This window comes from Ambystoma mexicanum, chromosome 14, assembly GCF_040938575.1.
Source record: "Ambystoma mexicanum isolate Mex_15411 chromosome 14, UKY_AmexF1_1, whole genome shotgun sequence".
Classification (NCBI taxonomy): domain Eukaryota; kingdom Metazoa; phylum Chordata; class Amphibia; order Caudata; family Ambystomatidae; genus Ambystoma; species Ambystoma mexicanum.
In genome coordinates, this window is record NC_090940.1 from 82,130,099 (window position 1) to 82,147,194 (window position 17,096).

Here is a 17,096-nt window from a genome sequence, read left to right on the forward strand (position 1 = left end):
TAAACTCTGTGTATAGTTCTCTTGGAATTGATCTGTTGTTGCAAGGTCACAGATTGGAAGAGGCAAACCCAATACCTCTTAATGGGGAAATTTAAGAGAACATTTTTCATGTAACTACCACAGCAGAAACGCTTGAGATCCTTCCATAAATAAGGGTCCTAATACTTATCCTGCAAGGTAACCAGGACGTTTTCTCTTATATTTACAATGCCGCACTTGCAACGCTTCGGCGAACTGTGTGAGCCGGCAGATGTGGGGGGAGGGTCTGTGTACAGGGGACAGGAAGGGAGGGTGCAGGTAAGGGGTCTTATGGGGCAAGTCGGGGCTATTAAGGGAAGCGCGGTGCGTCAGGCGTGAAGCGGAAGAGGAAGAAGCAGACCGGCGATGGGATATAACAGGAAGTGCTGAGATAACCATTGCGGTGGGAGGGTGAATTGGGTGAAAATTTGTAGGAGCTTGAGCCTGGGAGTGGGAGGTTAAAGGGCGACCTCCCTTCAAAAAGGAGGCCTGGGGTGGGGGTAGGGGACGGGGCAGTGAGGCAGGGGCATTCGATGTATTTACTGTATGGTAAAAGACCTGCAATACACGCGCAATCGAGACATGGAACCCAATCGTGGTGGGTGCCATAGCAACCACATGATGAGAAGTGTGCTTGAGCCCCAAAATGCAGGACCTGCTCCACCTTCATTCGAGATGATTTGATCGCTCCCCCTCTGCCCCCGCTTCCTCCTGAGGCTCCCAGAAAACAAAGCGGAACCCTAAAGACAAAGAGGGAGCAGTGAAGATTAGAATCTGGCGAAGACATTGGCTCTCACTCGCCAATGGGGACAGGAGCTTCCATAGCTTTATGGAAATACGCAGATAACAAGTTCAATAATTGCATGACCAAAACATACCTCGGTTTGGGCCGTGCCAGCTCCCATCGCAAAGCAGTCCGTTCTCTCTTTCTAAAAGCCTCAGTCAATGTCTCCAGAAAGCTAGGGACAGTTAATTAGCTGATCGTCCACATCCCAAGGAGTCTCACATCGTGTATTAGGGGCATACAGTACAGTCGACATCCCACGCAACGATACAACCAACGGCCGCCATTAGAGAGTATAGGATGGGCTATACTTACTTTTAGGAGCACTTGTACCGGTTATGCACAGAAAATGGCCTTCACTACAGAGGGTGGGGGGGGCGTAAATAGCCCTTTTATGGATTACCAGATACACACCTGCAGCGGGGACAGTTCTAATATCCAACAAGACACACAAATGCGCACTCAGGGAATGAAGCGGACACATAACGTTGGCCACTGAAGAGGAGCGTGCCTCTCGGGTTTTGTCAATTGCATTTTGGCGCGATACGCCTCTGGCCGGAGTCTCGACCATCAGGTGTTAATACTCTTCACCTGGGAACTGCCTAGGCACAAAGTCCCCCCATCCCAGGGCAGGACTACGATATAAACGTTCTGGGCATAGAGGCGTGTGTGGCGCTCACCTTGCTGACTTCGTGGGGGATGTGGCTGCTGGTCTCCTTGAGCCTGGAGATGGCGCTGTGACAGAGCGCACCGATCACCGCCATCAGGGTGTTGAAATTCTGCAGCTGCTGGAGTTTCTAAGTGCAGAGAGAAGAGGGCGGAGAATGAGAATTGGACAAAGGTGCCCCTGTTGACCTAGGAATGGGGTTCACGTGTACACTTTTAATAAATATGGGTACCAAGTTCACCTGCGCCACCAACACAAGCGATAACTGATGTGTTATTTATGTGAGACTGTGACTAACTTGTGCTTGCTCGCCACAAATGGGTGACAAGATGTAATGTAATGTAAGTGGTCTTGTATAGTGCCCTTCTGCCACCATTAGTGACCTTGCTGTGCTTGGATCACCAAATTCCGTCAAGACGAGGACTAATGAGGAGTCATTAATGGGATGTGCAAGTGGACACCTGGTCTTCATCCAATCATAAACGGGGGCTGAGATCCTCAATTTAAGGGTAACTGATGTGTCAATGTGGTAGGAAGGTGGCCAACTTATTCATGTCAAACTGTAAACAGGTGATCAAAAAGAAGGGCTCCTGGTCATGACCCTATTCTACCCAGGAGGGCTAAATTGTCGTTGGACACAAATGAACGGGTCGGTATGAAAAAAGAAAAAAAACAAAAAAGTGTTGGTGGTTTGGTGTGTTTTTCCTACCGACCCGTTCATTTGTGTCTAACGACAATTTAAACTGTAAACAGGGACCAAAGTTCACTCGTACCACCTAAACAAGAATTCTTGAGGTGCCATCAGTGTTTTACGAATGTGGCTAAATTGACCGAGTCAGGCCACAAACTGACTGTTAAAATCATCAAACTGCTGAAAATGAGGGTTCCTGAGGCAGCACCGGGATTTCTGGGTGTTGCAACACATCCTCATCTGGATATAAAATGACTGTAAAGTTTACTTAGTCCAACCCGTCCCCTTCTGGCTATAGAATTACAGTGGAGTTTAACCATATCACTATGCCCCCTTCTGAGAATAAAATTACCATAATGTTCACCCACCCTGACCTGCCCTCTTCTGACACTAAGGGCCAGAAGGTAAAGGGCCGTCCAAGCAGCTCCACTCGGTGTTTGCCCGCGTTTGCCTGGGAAGCGTGCCGCATTCAACCAGCAGCGACTGAGAAGAGAAGCGCGCTCTGGGCGGGAAGTCCAGCCATTACTGTACTACAGTAAAAGCTCTCCACTCTTATTACCTTATATCGTGTACCTATGCATTTAGCCTAAATTGCATGTGGTAGCCATATTTTGCTTTTAGTCAATTGTGTAAGGGGGGGGGGTCATATTTTGTTAAACCGATAATGTGAGCTAGTCACTTTGCACTGCAAAAGTACTCTTTGCACTAGGCTAAATGGGCCTAAATCATGGTGCAAATTGACTTTGCGCTGTGGAAATACCCTTCGCACCACTCTGTGAATCAGGGTGTTTGCTGGCAGTGCCAAGTCACTTTGCACCGTGTAAAGGTTCCATGAAGCAGGCCCCGAGTGTGTGATGAATTGGAGAATCATGGCACTGCTAATGGCACCCGTTTCCCGGCATGCAGGCATGCGCTGTGCGGTGGCAGAGCACACAGGGATCCTCTTAGCAATACTAGCAGCGCTGCTCCAGAGAGCAGACTCCCCACCTGCGCCACGTGGATGAACTTGATGAGGACTTCGGCCCGCAGCTGGGGCGTGGGCCGGCTGAGCACCATGAGCTGCACCCACTGGGAGATGCCGTTGCAGAGGGCGACCGAGCGCTCCATGGTGGGGTTCTCCTTCACGCAGCTGTGCACGATGTAATTCTGATAATCGTAAAACTAAACGAGAAACAAAAACAGAGCTTAGTCAATACCATGCGCCATGACTGCGGCATAATGTACACTAGGGCTAGGGCAAACTGCACGCCAGGGCCAGGGCACACTGCACGCCAGGGCCAGGGCACACTGCACGCCAGGGCTAGGGAACACTGCACGCTAGGGAACACTGCACGCCAGGGCCAGGGCACACTGCACGCCAGGGCTGGGAAAACCACATTAATGCTGGCGTATTTTGCACACCTGAGCAGGGTAAAACACACTAGGAATAACACATACAGTACACCAGGCTTGGAATAAATTACACTAGGGATGCTTTACACCTGAGCTAGGATAAACCACACTAGATATAGCAGATACTGTACACTAGGGCTGGGGCACACTGTACACCAGGGCTATGGTAAACCACACTAGATATAGCAGACACTGCATACTAGGGCTGGGGCACACTGTACACCAGGGCTAGGATAAACCACACTAGATATAGCAGATACTGTACACTAGGGCTGGGGCACACTGTACACCAGGGCTAGGGTAGACCACACTAGATATAGCAGATACTGTACACTAGGGCTGGGGCACACTGTACACCAGGGCTAGGGTAGACCACACTAGATATAGCAGATACTGTACACTAGGGCTGGGGCACACTGTACACCAGGGCTAGGGTAGACCACACTAGATATAGCAGATACTGTACACTAGGGCTGGGGCACACTGTACACCAGGGCTAGGGTAAACCACACTAGATAGGGCAGATACTGCACACTAGGGCTGGGGCACACTGTACACCTGGGCTAGGGTAAACCACACTAGGGCTGGGGCACACTGTACACCCGGGCTAGGATAAACCACACTAGATATAGCAGACACTGCATACTAGGGCTGGGGCACACTGTACACCTGGGCTAGGGTAAACCACACTAGGGCTGGGGCACACTGTACACCCGGGCTAGGATAAACCACACTAGATATAGCAGACACTGCATACTAGGGCTGGGGCACACTGTACACCTGGGCTGGGGTAAACCACACTAGGGCTGGGGCACACTGTACACCCGGGCTAGCCTCCCAATACAAACGTAGCTACGTGCCATAACATGGTGGACGATTAAGGAGGGCAGCTAAAACGAGATTGTGAACGGGTCATGCACCCGGGAGATGGAATTGGCTGAACGCACTGCTGTGAACATTGAACTACAAATGTAACAATTCAAGAACATATAATGAGCATTAGGAGTAACTTGAGAATAAGGAAACCTCATGAAACTTGCTGCGAGAGGGGGCTTGTGGAGCCGAGAGCAGAGCGCTTCTGTTCACTGTTCATTGGGAATAGCATCACCCACACCAATGCTAAAACAGCCGCCGCTCTGCTGGTCTGCAGCCTAGCCCCGATCTGGCTGTTGGCGGTAGAGCGGAGAAAACAAATCATGGCCGCGGGGCACCCGACCGGTTTCGCCGGTCTGCTGCCCAGCTGTCCATGTTGGAAAGTAACTAAACAGCAAGTTAATGGCAAATGTGCCGTTCGCGCCTCTAAACAGTTATTTATTGGCACTTGTGTGTGGACTGATGAGTGCAGTTCTCTGTTCAGGTCCGCCAAGCGTTGCGACTCTCATTTCTTCAGAGCTCTTTATTGGAGTGGCGTATACGCAAGTCACGGCTGGAATGCCCCAACATGCCCCCACATGCCCCCACGCAAAGCATAAACAGGCACCCTTGGGGGCTCCCCAGGCACAGATACATGCACCATGAAAACAGTGCATTGGGTCCCCTGCAAGCTGGCCTGCATCTCAGGAACCCTGTGCGGGGTCCCCCACAACTGTTACCGGCACCCCGACAACATGCATACAATTGATCGTAACTTGGGCATAACTTGAAAAATCTGCATGCAGACCCCCGTAGAGCATTCTTCTGCCCCACTACACTGCGTACGCGCACCCCTAAATTCGGAACCCTGGCTGCGTAAACACACCCCTAAATCCGACCCCTGATCTTACCCATACACAGTGAATCCCATGCGCAAGTGTCTGTACACCTACCTTCGGGTGGCGGATCGAAATGACAAATTTGCGTGGCCAATTCCCTGCCTAGAGGTTGCGCGGTTGGATCCATGAATGCGTATCGTTCCACGCAATAGTGGCGGTGCAATGGACTGCCTGCGGCCCGCCCCTCGTAATGGCCACATTTTCCCTTGTACTTACTCGAGTTCTGCCCCCTTCCCTGCCCTGCGCAAGCCATGCCCACACTCTGCGTGGTGTCTCGCAAAAGGCACTCGGCCGCTCGGAGAGCCATGCCGAGCCTGTGTGAAGTCCCTGCAAAGTACCTAAAAAAGTGCTGCACAGTCAATTCCATGAATTGACAAGCGGGATTTCTCATGCAGTTTGGCACGCAAAGTCCCCATTTACTGCACACAATTCCATGAATCGGGCCCTTATTCTTCTCAAGTAAAGAAATGGAGGGATATTGATCAGAACCAGAGGTCAGGGACTGGACCTTATTTAAAATCAGATATGAATTTTGAATATATAATGAGATTTGAATGATAAGTCAAGTGTTCTCTTTTATAGGCAACATTGAATGTGTACAATGAGTGTGAACAGCAGCAATGATAGCCCTTGATGAAAGATACATTCTGATATCCCAAATGCGTCTGCATTGCAACATTTTTAAGTCAAACAACAATCGACTATGCTGTCAATTTTTTTTGTAAAATATAGCTCACAGCAGAAATTGTATGCTAGGAGGAACTGTGTTCTAGGAAAAGAAGAACTATGTTTTTAATTATTCATTTTTGTTGAATTTGTCGTCTTTATTGAACACTAGCAGAAATACCCGTTCTGCAGACAGACATGATAACACTGATCCTGTAGGTCACTACCCCGATTCACTGATCGCTTGATGTGCTTTGCACCCTGAAGTACACTGCACCGAGAATGGGCATGTGTGGCTGGCTGACAGACCCTGGAGCAGGCGTTGGGGGGAGGCGAGAGTTGGCGTGCTGCTGCATACTGGGACCTTCTGTGCTCTCTCCACCAACTGTCGCCTCACCCTGCTGTGGTGCAGTTCATTGCGATGCATTCCAGTGCAAATATCTTGCAAACAGTGGATCCTAGGGCCTGGACCTCAAGTTCGGTTCCTCGCGTCGGGACCGGTCCTTCTATGACCTCATTGAGGTTTTGCTGATTTTAGGCAACCGTCTCATGTGTGAAGGTGCTGAAATCCGGGGTAAGGAGTGCAGTGTCCAAATGTCATGTAGCTAGTAATAACCGGCGGGTCCTACTATGCATAATTTGGTGCAGATTGGTAAAACAGTGTGGAAGTGTATACAGAACAACGCTTTCCCACAAATCCCACCACAAACACATTTCATATATATATATATATATATATATATACACACACACACACAATATATTTTACATATATACATTTTGCATATATTTTATATATATATATATATATATATATATATACAACAGTTTTATGTTTTGTAGTATTCATAATGTGTCAACGACTGCTACCATTCCTGTACCCGTGCAACTAAGCTCTTGCAAGTAACAGCGCCTCAATGCCCCTGGGCTGCTTGAGTGCTATATAAATAATCATATAGATTAAATGCTGTAACATCTACAGCGAGAATATTGACATGGACTATAGTGATTGTATATAGAAGCAGATTAAGGGGGGGATCCCCTATTGGAGTGCACCAGGATTACCTGCTGGTGTCAACAGGTCACGCGTGTGCAGTTTAGATTGGTGGCTTCGTCTTGGTGCACCTGAAGCGAGTTAAAGAAATGGATTTAAATTCCTATAGATGAATACAAAGATTGTTGCGTCCCTCCTTTATCTCTTCTTTTTTAACCAGACTATACATCAGGCAAAGTACCCTAGGATCCGGGGGCACTGCACGCCAGTGCTGTAACAAACTACACATGGGGTTGGGGCACATTGTGCAGAAGGACGGAGACAAACTGCACTAGAGTTGTGGCCTACTGCATACCAAGTGTGAGACCAACTAGGGCTTATGTGCACTAGGGTGCAGAAAACAAACTAAAACGGGGGCACCTTGGTTAGGAAATACCAATATACCTGTTGTTCCATGATGTACACCGTGACTAGTATATACCCACACCACAGCTGAGATATACTGTACACTGTTGCATACGTTACACCAGAGCTGGGAGATATTGCATAATGAGGCTGGGGCATATTGACCTCAAAGTTCTATCCTCGAGAGCAAAACCCACTCCATGTTTTCAGTATAACCACAAAATAAAAGTTTGAATACAATGAATCTCAACTGGTGACATTTACATAGCCTATGGTTATCCTCAAAATCTGGTGTGGAGGTGGCTTTGGATGATTGCCTTGGACAGCCAGGGGTGTCCAAGGCAATCATCCCAAGAAATTCATGGGTGTTTCTGGTACCACAGATTTTGTGGTCAGGGAAGAACACACTACTTAACCACAGTGAGTGGTGGGAATAAGTGGGTCATCAGTTGTTTGAGGGGTGGCTCGTGAGTAGGTGAGTCGTAAACTTCTTTCCTGATTTGTAGGTGGGCCGGAGTGAGTATGAGATGTGCAGGAGGTCCTTCAGCAATTTTGGGGCTGGGGAAAAGGCTGCCGGCAGGTTTTCGCTTTCCTGCGCCTCCAGTTGAGACATGGCGCGGCTGCCACTAAACATTGTTATTTTTGCTGGACCTATTTTAGCGTGCCTGAAGAGAACACAGGGCGAGGTACACTGTAGGCTATGTCCAGGGCTGGAACCTACTGCACTCTAGAGCGTGGGCACCAGTGCTTCATTTGTAAGAAAATAAGTGCCAGGGCCCAAATATTTTGTAGCGCGCTTGTGACACTGTGGGCAAGCAGTTCCCAACCATTGTTGCCTCCACCCACAGCTGCTACCCACTGTGTCAACACATTTGGGGTTAAACTACAGCTCGCCAGTGGTCAAAATGGGCGGGAGCAGTTGGGAGCGGTGATCCTCTACCGGGCCCAGGTTCCAATTATTAAAAGTTTGACCGTTCCTCTACTTTTATTTTCAAAAGAAACCGTTCCGGAATGGTGTAGTTTTAAAATGAAAGTGTAGGAAGAAGTTGAAGCTCTCATTTCAGTGCACTGCACTGAACATTCCCTTAAATAGCAGGTGTGTTTGTTTGGGGGTTTGGATTGCGTGTGGGAGGGGCGTGGCGATGGGGTTTGTGGGAAGCAGGGGCTGGCCAGCAGGGAACATAGTTCCACTGCTTTTTCACACACTTTGACCACGGCAGCTCGCCCCTGCTCATGGTGGTGGATGGATGCTCTGGCTGTAATTACTTCATAATCAATCTGAGGCTGAGACAATAAGTGCCGGGCTCAGAAATAAGTGCCAGTGCTGAGCCCTAGCAAACACCTCCACAGATTAAGCACCGTTGGACACACCGAACACCTGGGACAGGACACAATGGCGATCAGGCATGGCGTAGAAAGAGGCATGCCACACAGTGTACAGTGCACTGAATACTCGCCTCGTGCACGCAGTGCACTGGGGCTAGGATTCATGGATGCTGTTGTCAAGGACACTTCACCATAGATCTGGTTCACTGTACATTGCAGATCGGCCATACTGCACACCTAGACTCAAACCCTCTGTACAATTGTGCTCAGAGACACTGTAAATCATGAACCTATGTCACAATGTACATACACTTCGGCATTACCTCCATACTGGAGCATGACATGCGCCATGGGTCTTGCTCACCCGACTATCAGCTAGCATGCCTGGTTGCCGACTAACCACCCGCCCGGTGCAGCTCTCATTTTAAGGTGTCACATGTGCTCCAGTATTTCCACTTGTCCTGTAGAACACAAGGATCCACCACATGATGGACCAGCGATCCGACACACAGTGCACCAGGGGGAATCAGAGGCACAGTGCACCCGGGGGAGCAGAGACAGTGCACCAGGGGGAATCAGAGAGACAGTGCACCCGGGGGAGCCAGAGGCACAGTGCACCCGGGGGGAGCCAGAGGCACAGTGCACCCGGGGGGAGCCAGAGGCACAGTGCACCTGGGGGGAGCCAGAGGCACAGTGCACCCGGGGGGAGCAGAGGCACAGTGCACCCGGGGGGAGCAGAGGCACAGTGCACCAGGGGGGAGCAGAGGCACAGTGCACAGGGGGGGAGCAGAGGCACAGTGCACCAGGGGGGGAGCAGAGGCACAGTGCACCAGGGGGGGAGCAGAGGCACAGTGCACCAGGGGGGGAGCAGAGGCACAGTGCACCAGGGGGGAGCAGAGGCACAGTGCACCAGGGGGAGCAGAGGCACAGTGCACCAGGGGGGGAGCAGAGGCACAGTGCACCAGGGGGGAGCAGAGACACAGTGCACCAGGGGGGAGCAGAGACACAGTGCACCAGGGGGGAGCAGAGACACAGTGCACCAGGGGGGAGCAGAGGCACAGTGCACCAGGGGGGAGCAGAGGCACAGTGCACCGGGTGGAGCAGAGGCACAGTGCACCAGGGGGAGCAGAGACACAGTGCACCAGGGGGAGCAGAGACAGTGCACCAGGGGAGCAGAGACAGTGCACCAGGGGGAGCAGAGGCACAGTGCACCGGGGGGATCGGAGACACAGTGCACCAAGGGATTCAGAGACAAAACGCACCAGGGGATTCAGAGGCACAATGCACCAGGGGATTGGAGACACAGTGGATCAGATTAATAACAGACTAGGGCTCAGACAACATTCACATCATGAGCCCAGACAAACCGTCCATCACGAATGCATCACTCTGGACACGAGGCTTGGGTTTCTAAGACACTGTGCCCGGGAGAGCTGGTTCCCTGCACACAGGGAGATCAGAGAAACTGCACATCGTGGACATCCGTTCCCTTTACACCGGACACTGCAGGAATTGCCAGGCAGCATGGAAAGTTGAACGTTACCAAGTATTGAGAAATTAAAGTCGATGGTCAGTCATCATCTGGATGAATCCAAATGTTCCTAGATTGGTTGACCGGAGTGTGGGGGTTTCGGACTATTCCGATTTCCGATTGAGCACATGTCATTCCTTTTAGCCAGCCGGGCCCAGGTTCCAATTATTAAACCAGTTAATCTTTCTTCCAAAAAAAATCATAAACCGGACCGCCTAATCACCACACGTCCCCCTCCCCTGATAAGTCAAGTGGAATTTTAATTAAATGAAATCTGAAACATTCACATATTAGCAATACAAACGGCTTCAGCGGTGAAGGGCCTTATCGGAGAGCCGAGGAGGGGGGGGGAGGCAAACCTTATGGTGCACCCTTTGACCCAGATAAGGTAAGTGACATCACAGACATGGGACTGTGGGCAACACACTGGCTAGGCCACCATGTTTAATGACGCCCAGCTTTCCACCAAAACTACAAAGTTATGCGTGTAAGGTTTTAAATTAATCATAGCCACTGGCATCCTTAAGGGCAACCTTGCACACAAACATTTTAGCCTGTGTGTACCATTGCAGATGGGGGCAAAGCATTTGGACCAATGCCCCTGCTGAGGGGGTTGTGGTGGCAGGACCAAGACTGATTTGCATAAACCTGTTCCCCTTTGGCAATGTGCCAGATGAGCTAAGAATGATTGCATGGAAGGCTGCCCTTAGCAGGGTTGCGTCAAGATATGTTCAGTTAGCACTTTAGGTGCCGTGCGCACCTAAAGTGCTATCTTGGCACTATCTTTGATTCACCAGAATGAAATGGCTACTCCTTATGTGGCCCACAAGATGTTTGATACGATAGGTCATTTATAACACACTTAATACCCACAGGTTTCTAAGCGCGGACCTGTGGATCGAACCTGTGCTGCTCCGTGTCGTCTTGCTTCCAAGGCGAGCACGTTGCCACTGAGCTATTCTCCCAATCAGCCCTAGTTAGTATAGTGAGTGATGGAGAATCATGGGAGTTTTGAGATCCTTCCTAAAGTGCACAAGATAAGTAGGTGTAATGAAACAGAACTCTGCTGTCAAGGGGCCGGGACACAGATACACACCTTTTAGCTGGAAGCCAAATGCAATGGGCCTCATTAAGAGTGTGGCTGGGCAGGAGCAAAGGTGCGAAAATGGCAGCAATGAATCTACCACCACTTTACGACCATGTTCCTGCACGGGGCGAATCCCGGCATCAGGAAGTGAAGGGTTTACCTCTAGCACACAGGTAAATTCTCCACTTTACCTCCAGAAAGTGTCAGATTTAGTGTCACGATGAATTACCACTGGTTACCAGACATTTGGTCGAAAAAAAAGGTCGACAGGACAAATGGTCGACACCATTTGGTCGAATTTTTTTTTTGGTATTTTCACTTTTTTTTTCTAATAAACCCTTTTTTTTCCCCAAACGAAAACCTAAAAAATATATATATAAATAAAAAGAAATTCGACCATTTGGTTTTCGACCAAATGGCGTCAACCATTTGTCCTGTCGACCTTTTTTTTTTCGACGAAATGTCTGGACACCATTACCACTTGCTGTAAAACCGACAAAATGCCTATGGGGTTTTACAGACTTCATACATGGGGATTTAAACTGCCTTAGCACTGCTCGCAATCCTGTGGTAAAAATACAGGATCTAGTGGTAGGAAAAGTGAGCAAGTTTGGCTCTAATTACAGGATAATACTGCAGAGATACCACCAAACTTGTAATGGGGCCCACCCACCTCAGTGCGTAAGCTTGATCTGCAGCATCCAGTCATCAATGAGTAGCAGCCAAGGCCTGACGACCCCAGGAGGGTATTTATTTCTGCCCTGCAGCCTCAGCAGTATCTGCAGATCACCTGCAGAGCTGAACGAGTCCAGAACACGGGAGTGTACGATCTAGACTAACATCGGCCAGGCCTGTGTACATCAAATAAAAAAGGGGCAGGGCCGACCCCTGAGGGACTCTGCCGGACAAAGGCAGCGTGTGTCATTTAAAAGAGGACATTGCCACAGGTTGAAGGGATATCCTTACAAACTGAAGTGCCCCATGCATGACAACATCTTGAAGCCATGCTAGTAGAATTGCACAGCTGACCATAGTGTCGGCAGCCGAGAAATCTAGCAGGATCAGCGCGGCAGGGATGCATGCCTTTACTTCCCCATGCATTCACTTAGTCACATTTACTTCTCCATACCTTTACTTCTCCTGTCTTTCACTTCCCTTAGCATTCCCTTCGTCATTACAGGGGAAGACCCCCTGCACCATCCTTCTTGTTTACCCCATATTTTAGCCCCTTACCAATGACCCTAACGTTTAGCTAAGCTTAACCGCATGCATCATCACCTTCACAATACGAAGATGCAGATGATGTAATGGCCTGAAGTAGTAAGTGTAGGCTCAGTAAGTGTAGGGGATGTTTTCTAGGCTACGTAAAGGGGGTTATCGCGCGGCAGGCACACCTGGTCTATCAGTAGCCTTAGATTATCTTGCCCCGCTAAAAGCTACCAGGTTGCAACAACTGTCCTGGTTAAAACCCACCATCAAGAGATTAAGAAAGTGGTTAACCACTATGTGAACGTGCAGCTGCTTCTGGATATTTTGTTCCATTAACTTGGCAATATACTGTGAGGAATTCGACCATCCGCACGGGGAGACTGTGCTCACCTGGGCCTTTTTGATTTTTTTAATAATGAAAAGGAAAGATGCGAGACCAACCGCCAAGGACTGTGTAAGACCATTCTGCACCCAGTCCATCTGCTTCCCGCACAAAACGTATAGTCACATGTACTCCGGGAAAAGACAGCCTACAGGCACTGTCTTCCCCTGTCATATTCTGCTGGAATGTGACAGCCCTGGGTACATCAAAGCACCTCAAAGAGGGGGAAGGCACACCTTCCTCCAGCATGGGCAGCCTAATTTAAATATCAAAGGCCCTATGGATCTGATTTCCTTTGTCCTCCAGCTGGTGGCACTGCAGACTAATGAGAGATAATTGAGGCAAGCCTGAAGGGGCTTGGTTGCCGAAATAGACAGCAGGAAAGGCGGGACTAACACCCCTTTGGTATGCAATGTGTCAACTTGAAGCTAGGTCTCGCCCCTCTGTATGAAAAGCAGTGAAATGCATGTCTGGGTCCACTATTTACCATAGGCAAACCCCTGCAGAGCTCTCCCCTTTCAGAGGGGAGAAGTATGTGGTTTGGGGGCAACAGAAAGTCTTCTCCCAGACCATACTTCAAGGGAAACCTCTTCTTTTGATCAAGAGTCACAGAGGGCTCAGTTAACCAGAGATACACTTTGATTTACAACAGACTGGGAGATTGGTGGTACTTGGGTATATGTTGTCACCCCTTGTCTGTCCCGTTGCAGAGCACTCTGGTCCTGGCCTCATGCATAACAGAAGATTGTTGGTGGGTACACAGGATTGATTTATTAAAGTGGGCTTAGCCTGCACCAATCACTGGGGCCTATTTGGGTTTAAAAGAGGGCTGAAACCCTCACTTAGAAGATCATCTGAAGACTTTGAAAGGAGTAAGAAGGACTCATTTGGACTCGAGCTGAATGTACAGTCTACATTATATCTTCTGCCAGTCAAGGAAGGCCAGGAGTTCCAAGAGGGAATAAAGATCCCTCCCCTAAACATCTCCCAGGGAACAGAGGGAGATACCGGACTCAGAGGACCCATCCAGTAGCTCCAGAACTGGTATCTAGCCAGCACACAGCGTGTCCTGCTAGGTTCTGTCAGCAAGCTTCCTAGGTGGGAAGTGCCGGAGAGTCTCTGGACAAAGGACAAGGCCGTTGCCTGCAATCACTCTCCTGAGCTTTGGCCTGTCCACCTTGAAAGGACATGAGTCCTACGAAGAAGCTAGGAGGAGCGCCACACAAGCATCATCCAGCATCATCTTTTAAGGACATTTTCGAGAACGTCCAGTCCTTGAACCATATCTGGCTGCACCGCTGACTGTTGTCATGCCGCACACACGAGCTGCCGAGACGCCTCGACCAGCATTCCAGATCTGTCAACCAGCACTGAGACAACGATTCTTGGCCCTGCGCCGGACAGCCTGCAGACGTCCAGCCTTGCTTGCAGAACTGCCTGTCGCCTGGTACCCGCAGCTGTCTCCCACCACTAACTCTGTCTCTAGGGCTGCGAAGCGCCCTGGAACCGCCTCGACGCCGTCGAGCACCAAGAACTTTCAGCACCAGGTACACTGTGGTTCTCTCCCCCTGGTCCTTCTCCGAAGGCCCCTAGAGACAGTTACGACCTTTTTCCCCCTTGGTGCTGAAACCAAATCACCTAGAACAATAAGACTAATTACTTTACCAACTACCCTCCTGTCAGTATCCAGTGGGCATCCCTTTCCTTCCTGAAACGGTCTGTCCTCTTTGTTCCTTTACAGGGTGGGTTGTATTGTGTGATATAACTGTCTGTTGTAGTAGATATTTTTATTCAACCTTGACTGGATGGTCCCTTTTTATCATTGAGTAATACTTGAATAACCAACGATCCATGACCCTGCGGAGATAAGCCTGCCGTTCCGTCCACGTTACCAAAACTGGACAAGTAGGTCTTGTAATTCACTTGTATTCCAATCTGTTTGGATCCCTTCTGGTGTACTAGAGGTGTGGGGTTGATTGATGGTTTAGAAACAGATATCCATCACTGGACCACTGGTGCCCCGGAAGTTTATTTGTTACATATACAGGGAATACAATTGGGACGGAGTCTCAGAAGCAGTAATCATGGTTATGATTAATTTAAAGCTACAAGTCTACCGCTTTGATTTTGCTCCACGTTTCCCCACCAGAATTTCATTTGTCATGTACCAAACCTTATCTTTTCATCCCATACTCAACTAGGCAAAATAACAGAACCGATCATTTAAATATAATGCTTTGGTTAGCTCAGTCGGTTGAAGCACCTACTGCAGAAATCAGTCTGCAAGTTGCAGTTGACAAGTAGGTCACAAGTCTGTAACCTGGATGAGCTGGCAAAATATTTCATCCTTCGGGGGCAAATTAAATTAGTACCAGTCAGCTCATGCCCGCCTGTCTGGGGACACAGTTGACGGAGAAGTGGCAAACAGCGTGGCTAGCAGGCCTAAGCCCTAGGCAACCTATCCCAGGGCCTTCATTGGGCACAAGTGAGGGTAGCATGTGCAACCCACGTACTCTGCATGTTGGGAAAAGTGGGGAGAAAAACTAAAGCAATTTTGGGCACATGGAAAGCCTCCTGCCCAGGGAACCAGCCCTATGACCAAGACCACTGTGCCCCCCCCACCCCCTCATCTATAACTAACAAACTTGGAAAGTGGTGGAGTTCCCATTGCCTCAGCACTGGACAGTGGAAACAAGTAGCACAAAGCATGGAGTGGGCCCCTTACACAGGGGTAGCCCCTTCACCAAACTAATGTTGTGGGACATCATTTATTTCACCTTTAGTTAAGAGGGTGCAACGTTGTTACATCGCCAGGCTTTTTTTCGTGGAGTTCTGCTGAAATGTTTCAGCCAAAAATCCAAATTGAAAAATATGGGGGGTGGGGGGTAATGGGATATAAGGTGTGGGGGCGTGTGGAGATTAGCGACTAGTTAATGGGGGAAAGGGGACTTGAGGTGGAACACCATATATATATATATATATATATATATATATTTTTTTTTTTAAATCGAGTTTTTCTAGCTGAAAATATTAGGCATAATAACATAGAACCTCTCCTATACCTCAGTCCTCTCGGGCAACCCACCTTCCTTGGCCATTTTCTTGCCCTCGGGCCTGTTCCGTAACACGTATACACAAAGGGGCAATCAGCTCCTTTTCCATGAGGTAGACCCTCATAGACGAATGCACTCATGCAAAGCACAGGTGGACGTTCAAAGCCAGTGCAGTGTGCATTACCAGGGGAGAAGGGGGCAGGGGCGGCGGGCAGCCACCTTTCTAAGATTGCACTTGTGGCAGATAATGAGTCATTTCAGCCCCTTCAGCGCCAAGCCACCACTTGCACCATGCACATTCTTGCCTGCAGAAATCTGTTCTCATCTTGTGGCCTAAAGGAGATAATGGGCCTGCAACTTGTCACAGCAACTGCAAAGCTTAGGCACCCAAGATTCACCTTAGTTAAACATATCTTCATGTCATGTTTCTTAGACTACTGAACACAAACGCACACATGCCAGCATTAATTATCCTTTCCATTAGCGAGACAATAGTCCAGGCCTGTTTTTTTTACTTTGCATTCTGGGACTTGTAGTCCTGGGCTAAGAATTGGGAAATCCAGGACTTCAAGTCCAAGAATGCAAAGCTAAAACCATGACCAGACTAGTGGCTCCCAGATGTAATGGATAATGTTGGCAGGTATGGTATCCAAGCCTTACAGAGCTTCATACATCAGAGTGGTTGTAGGCGGCTGCCCCGAGCGCATTATCCCAACCAATTCCCCCCCCCCCTCATCCCCCCTCCCGACTTCCAACTCCTTTATAAAAGCTGAATACATGAGGGAAGGTGCTCTCCATACCACCTGTTTTTAAAATCATCTCTACCCTCTTTGCCCCCACGTCCTCTAAACCTTTCTCCCACAAACCCATATCCACTTTTTAAAAAATAAGTTAATGTTGCTGATATGCATTTTTTTGGTAACATACCTTAAACTGCAAATCCTGAACAGATTATCTGTGAAAATTCAGTACATAGACACAGTTTAGCAAAGAAAGATGGCGCTCTAGGAAGTTACCTAATGCCCCTGCTCAGATCTGCAACTAAAGTGATGCCACAAATTACCCACAATGCAAAGCTGTGGGAGCCAGAGAAGGCTTGGGCTGGCCCGGTCAGAGGGCTGGCACTAGTTCGAACAAAGC

At 49.1% G+C, this 17,096-nt stretch overlaps 1 protein-coding gene across 2 annotated transcripts in view; it reads right to left on the bottom strand.

The window, feature by feature from the left end:
• The window catches only part of RASGRP1 (RAS guanyl releasing protein 1), a 326,703-nt gene that overhangs the window by 44,059 nt on the left and 265,548 nt on the right, over positions 1–17,096 (bottom strand). For both annotated transcript variants that reach the window (XM_069638555.1, XM_069638556.1), the window contains 2 exons: positions 3,148–3,321; positions 1,483–1,599 (listed from right to left, as the gene is read on the bottom strand). In XM_069638555.1, coding sequence (XP_069494656.1) covers positions 1,483–1,599; positions 3,148–3,321 — 291 coding nt within the window. The remainder of the gene's footprint in view (positions 1–1,482; positions 1,600–3,147; positions 3,322–17,096) is intronic.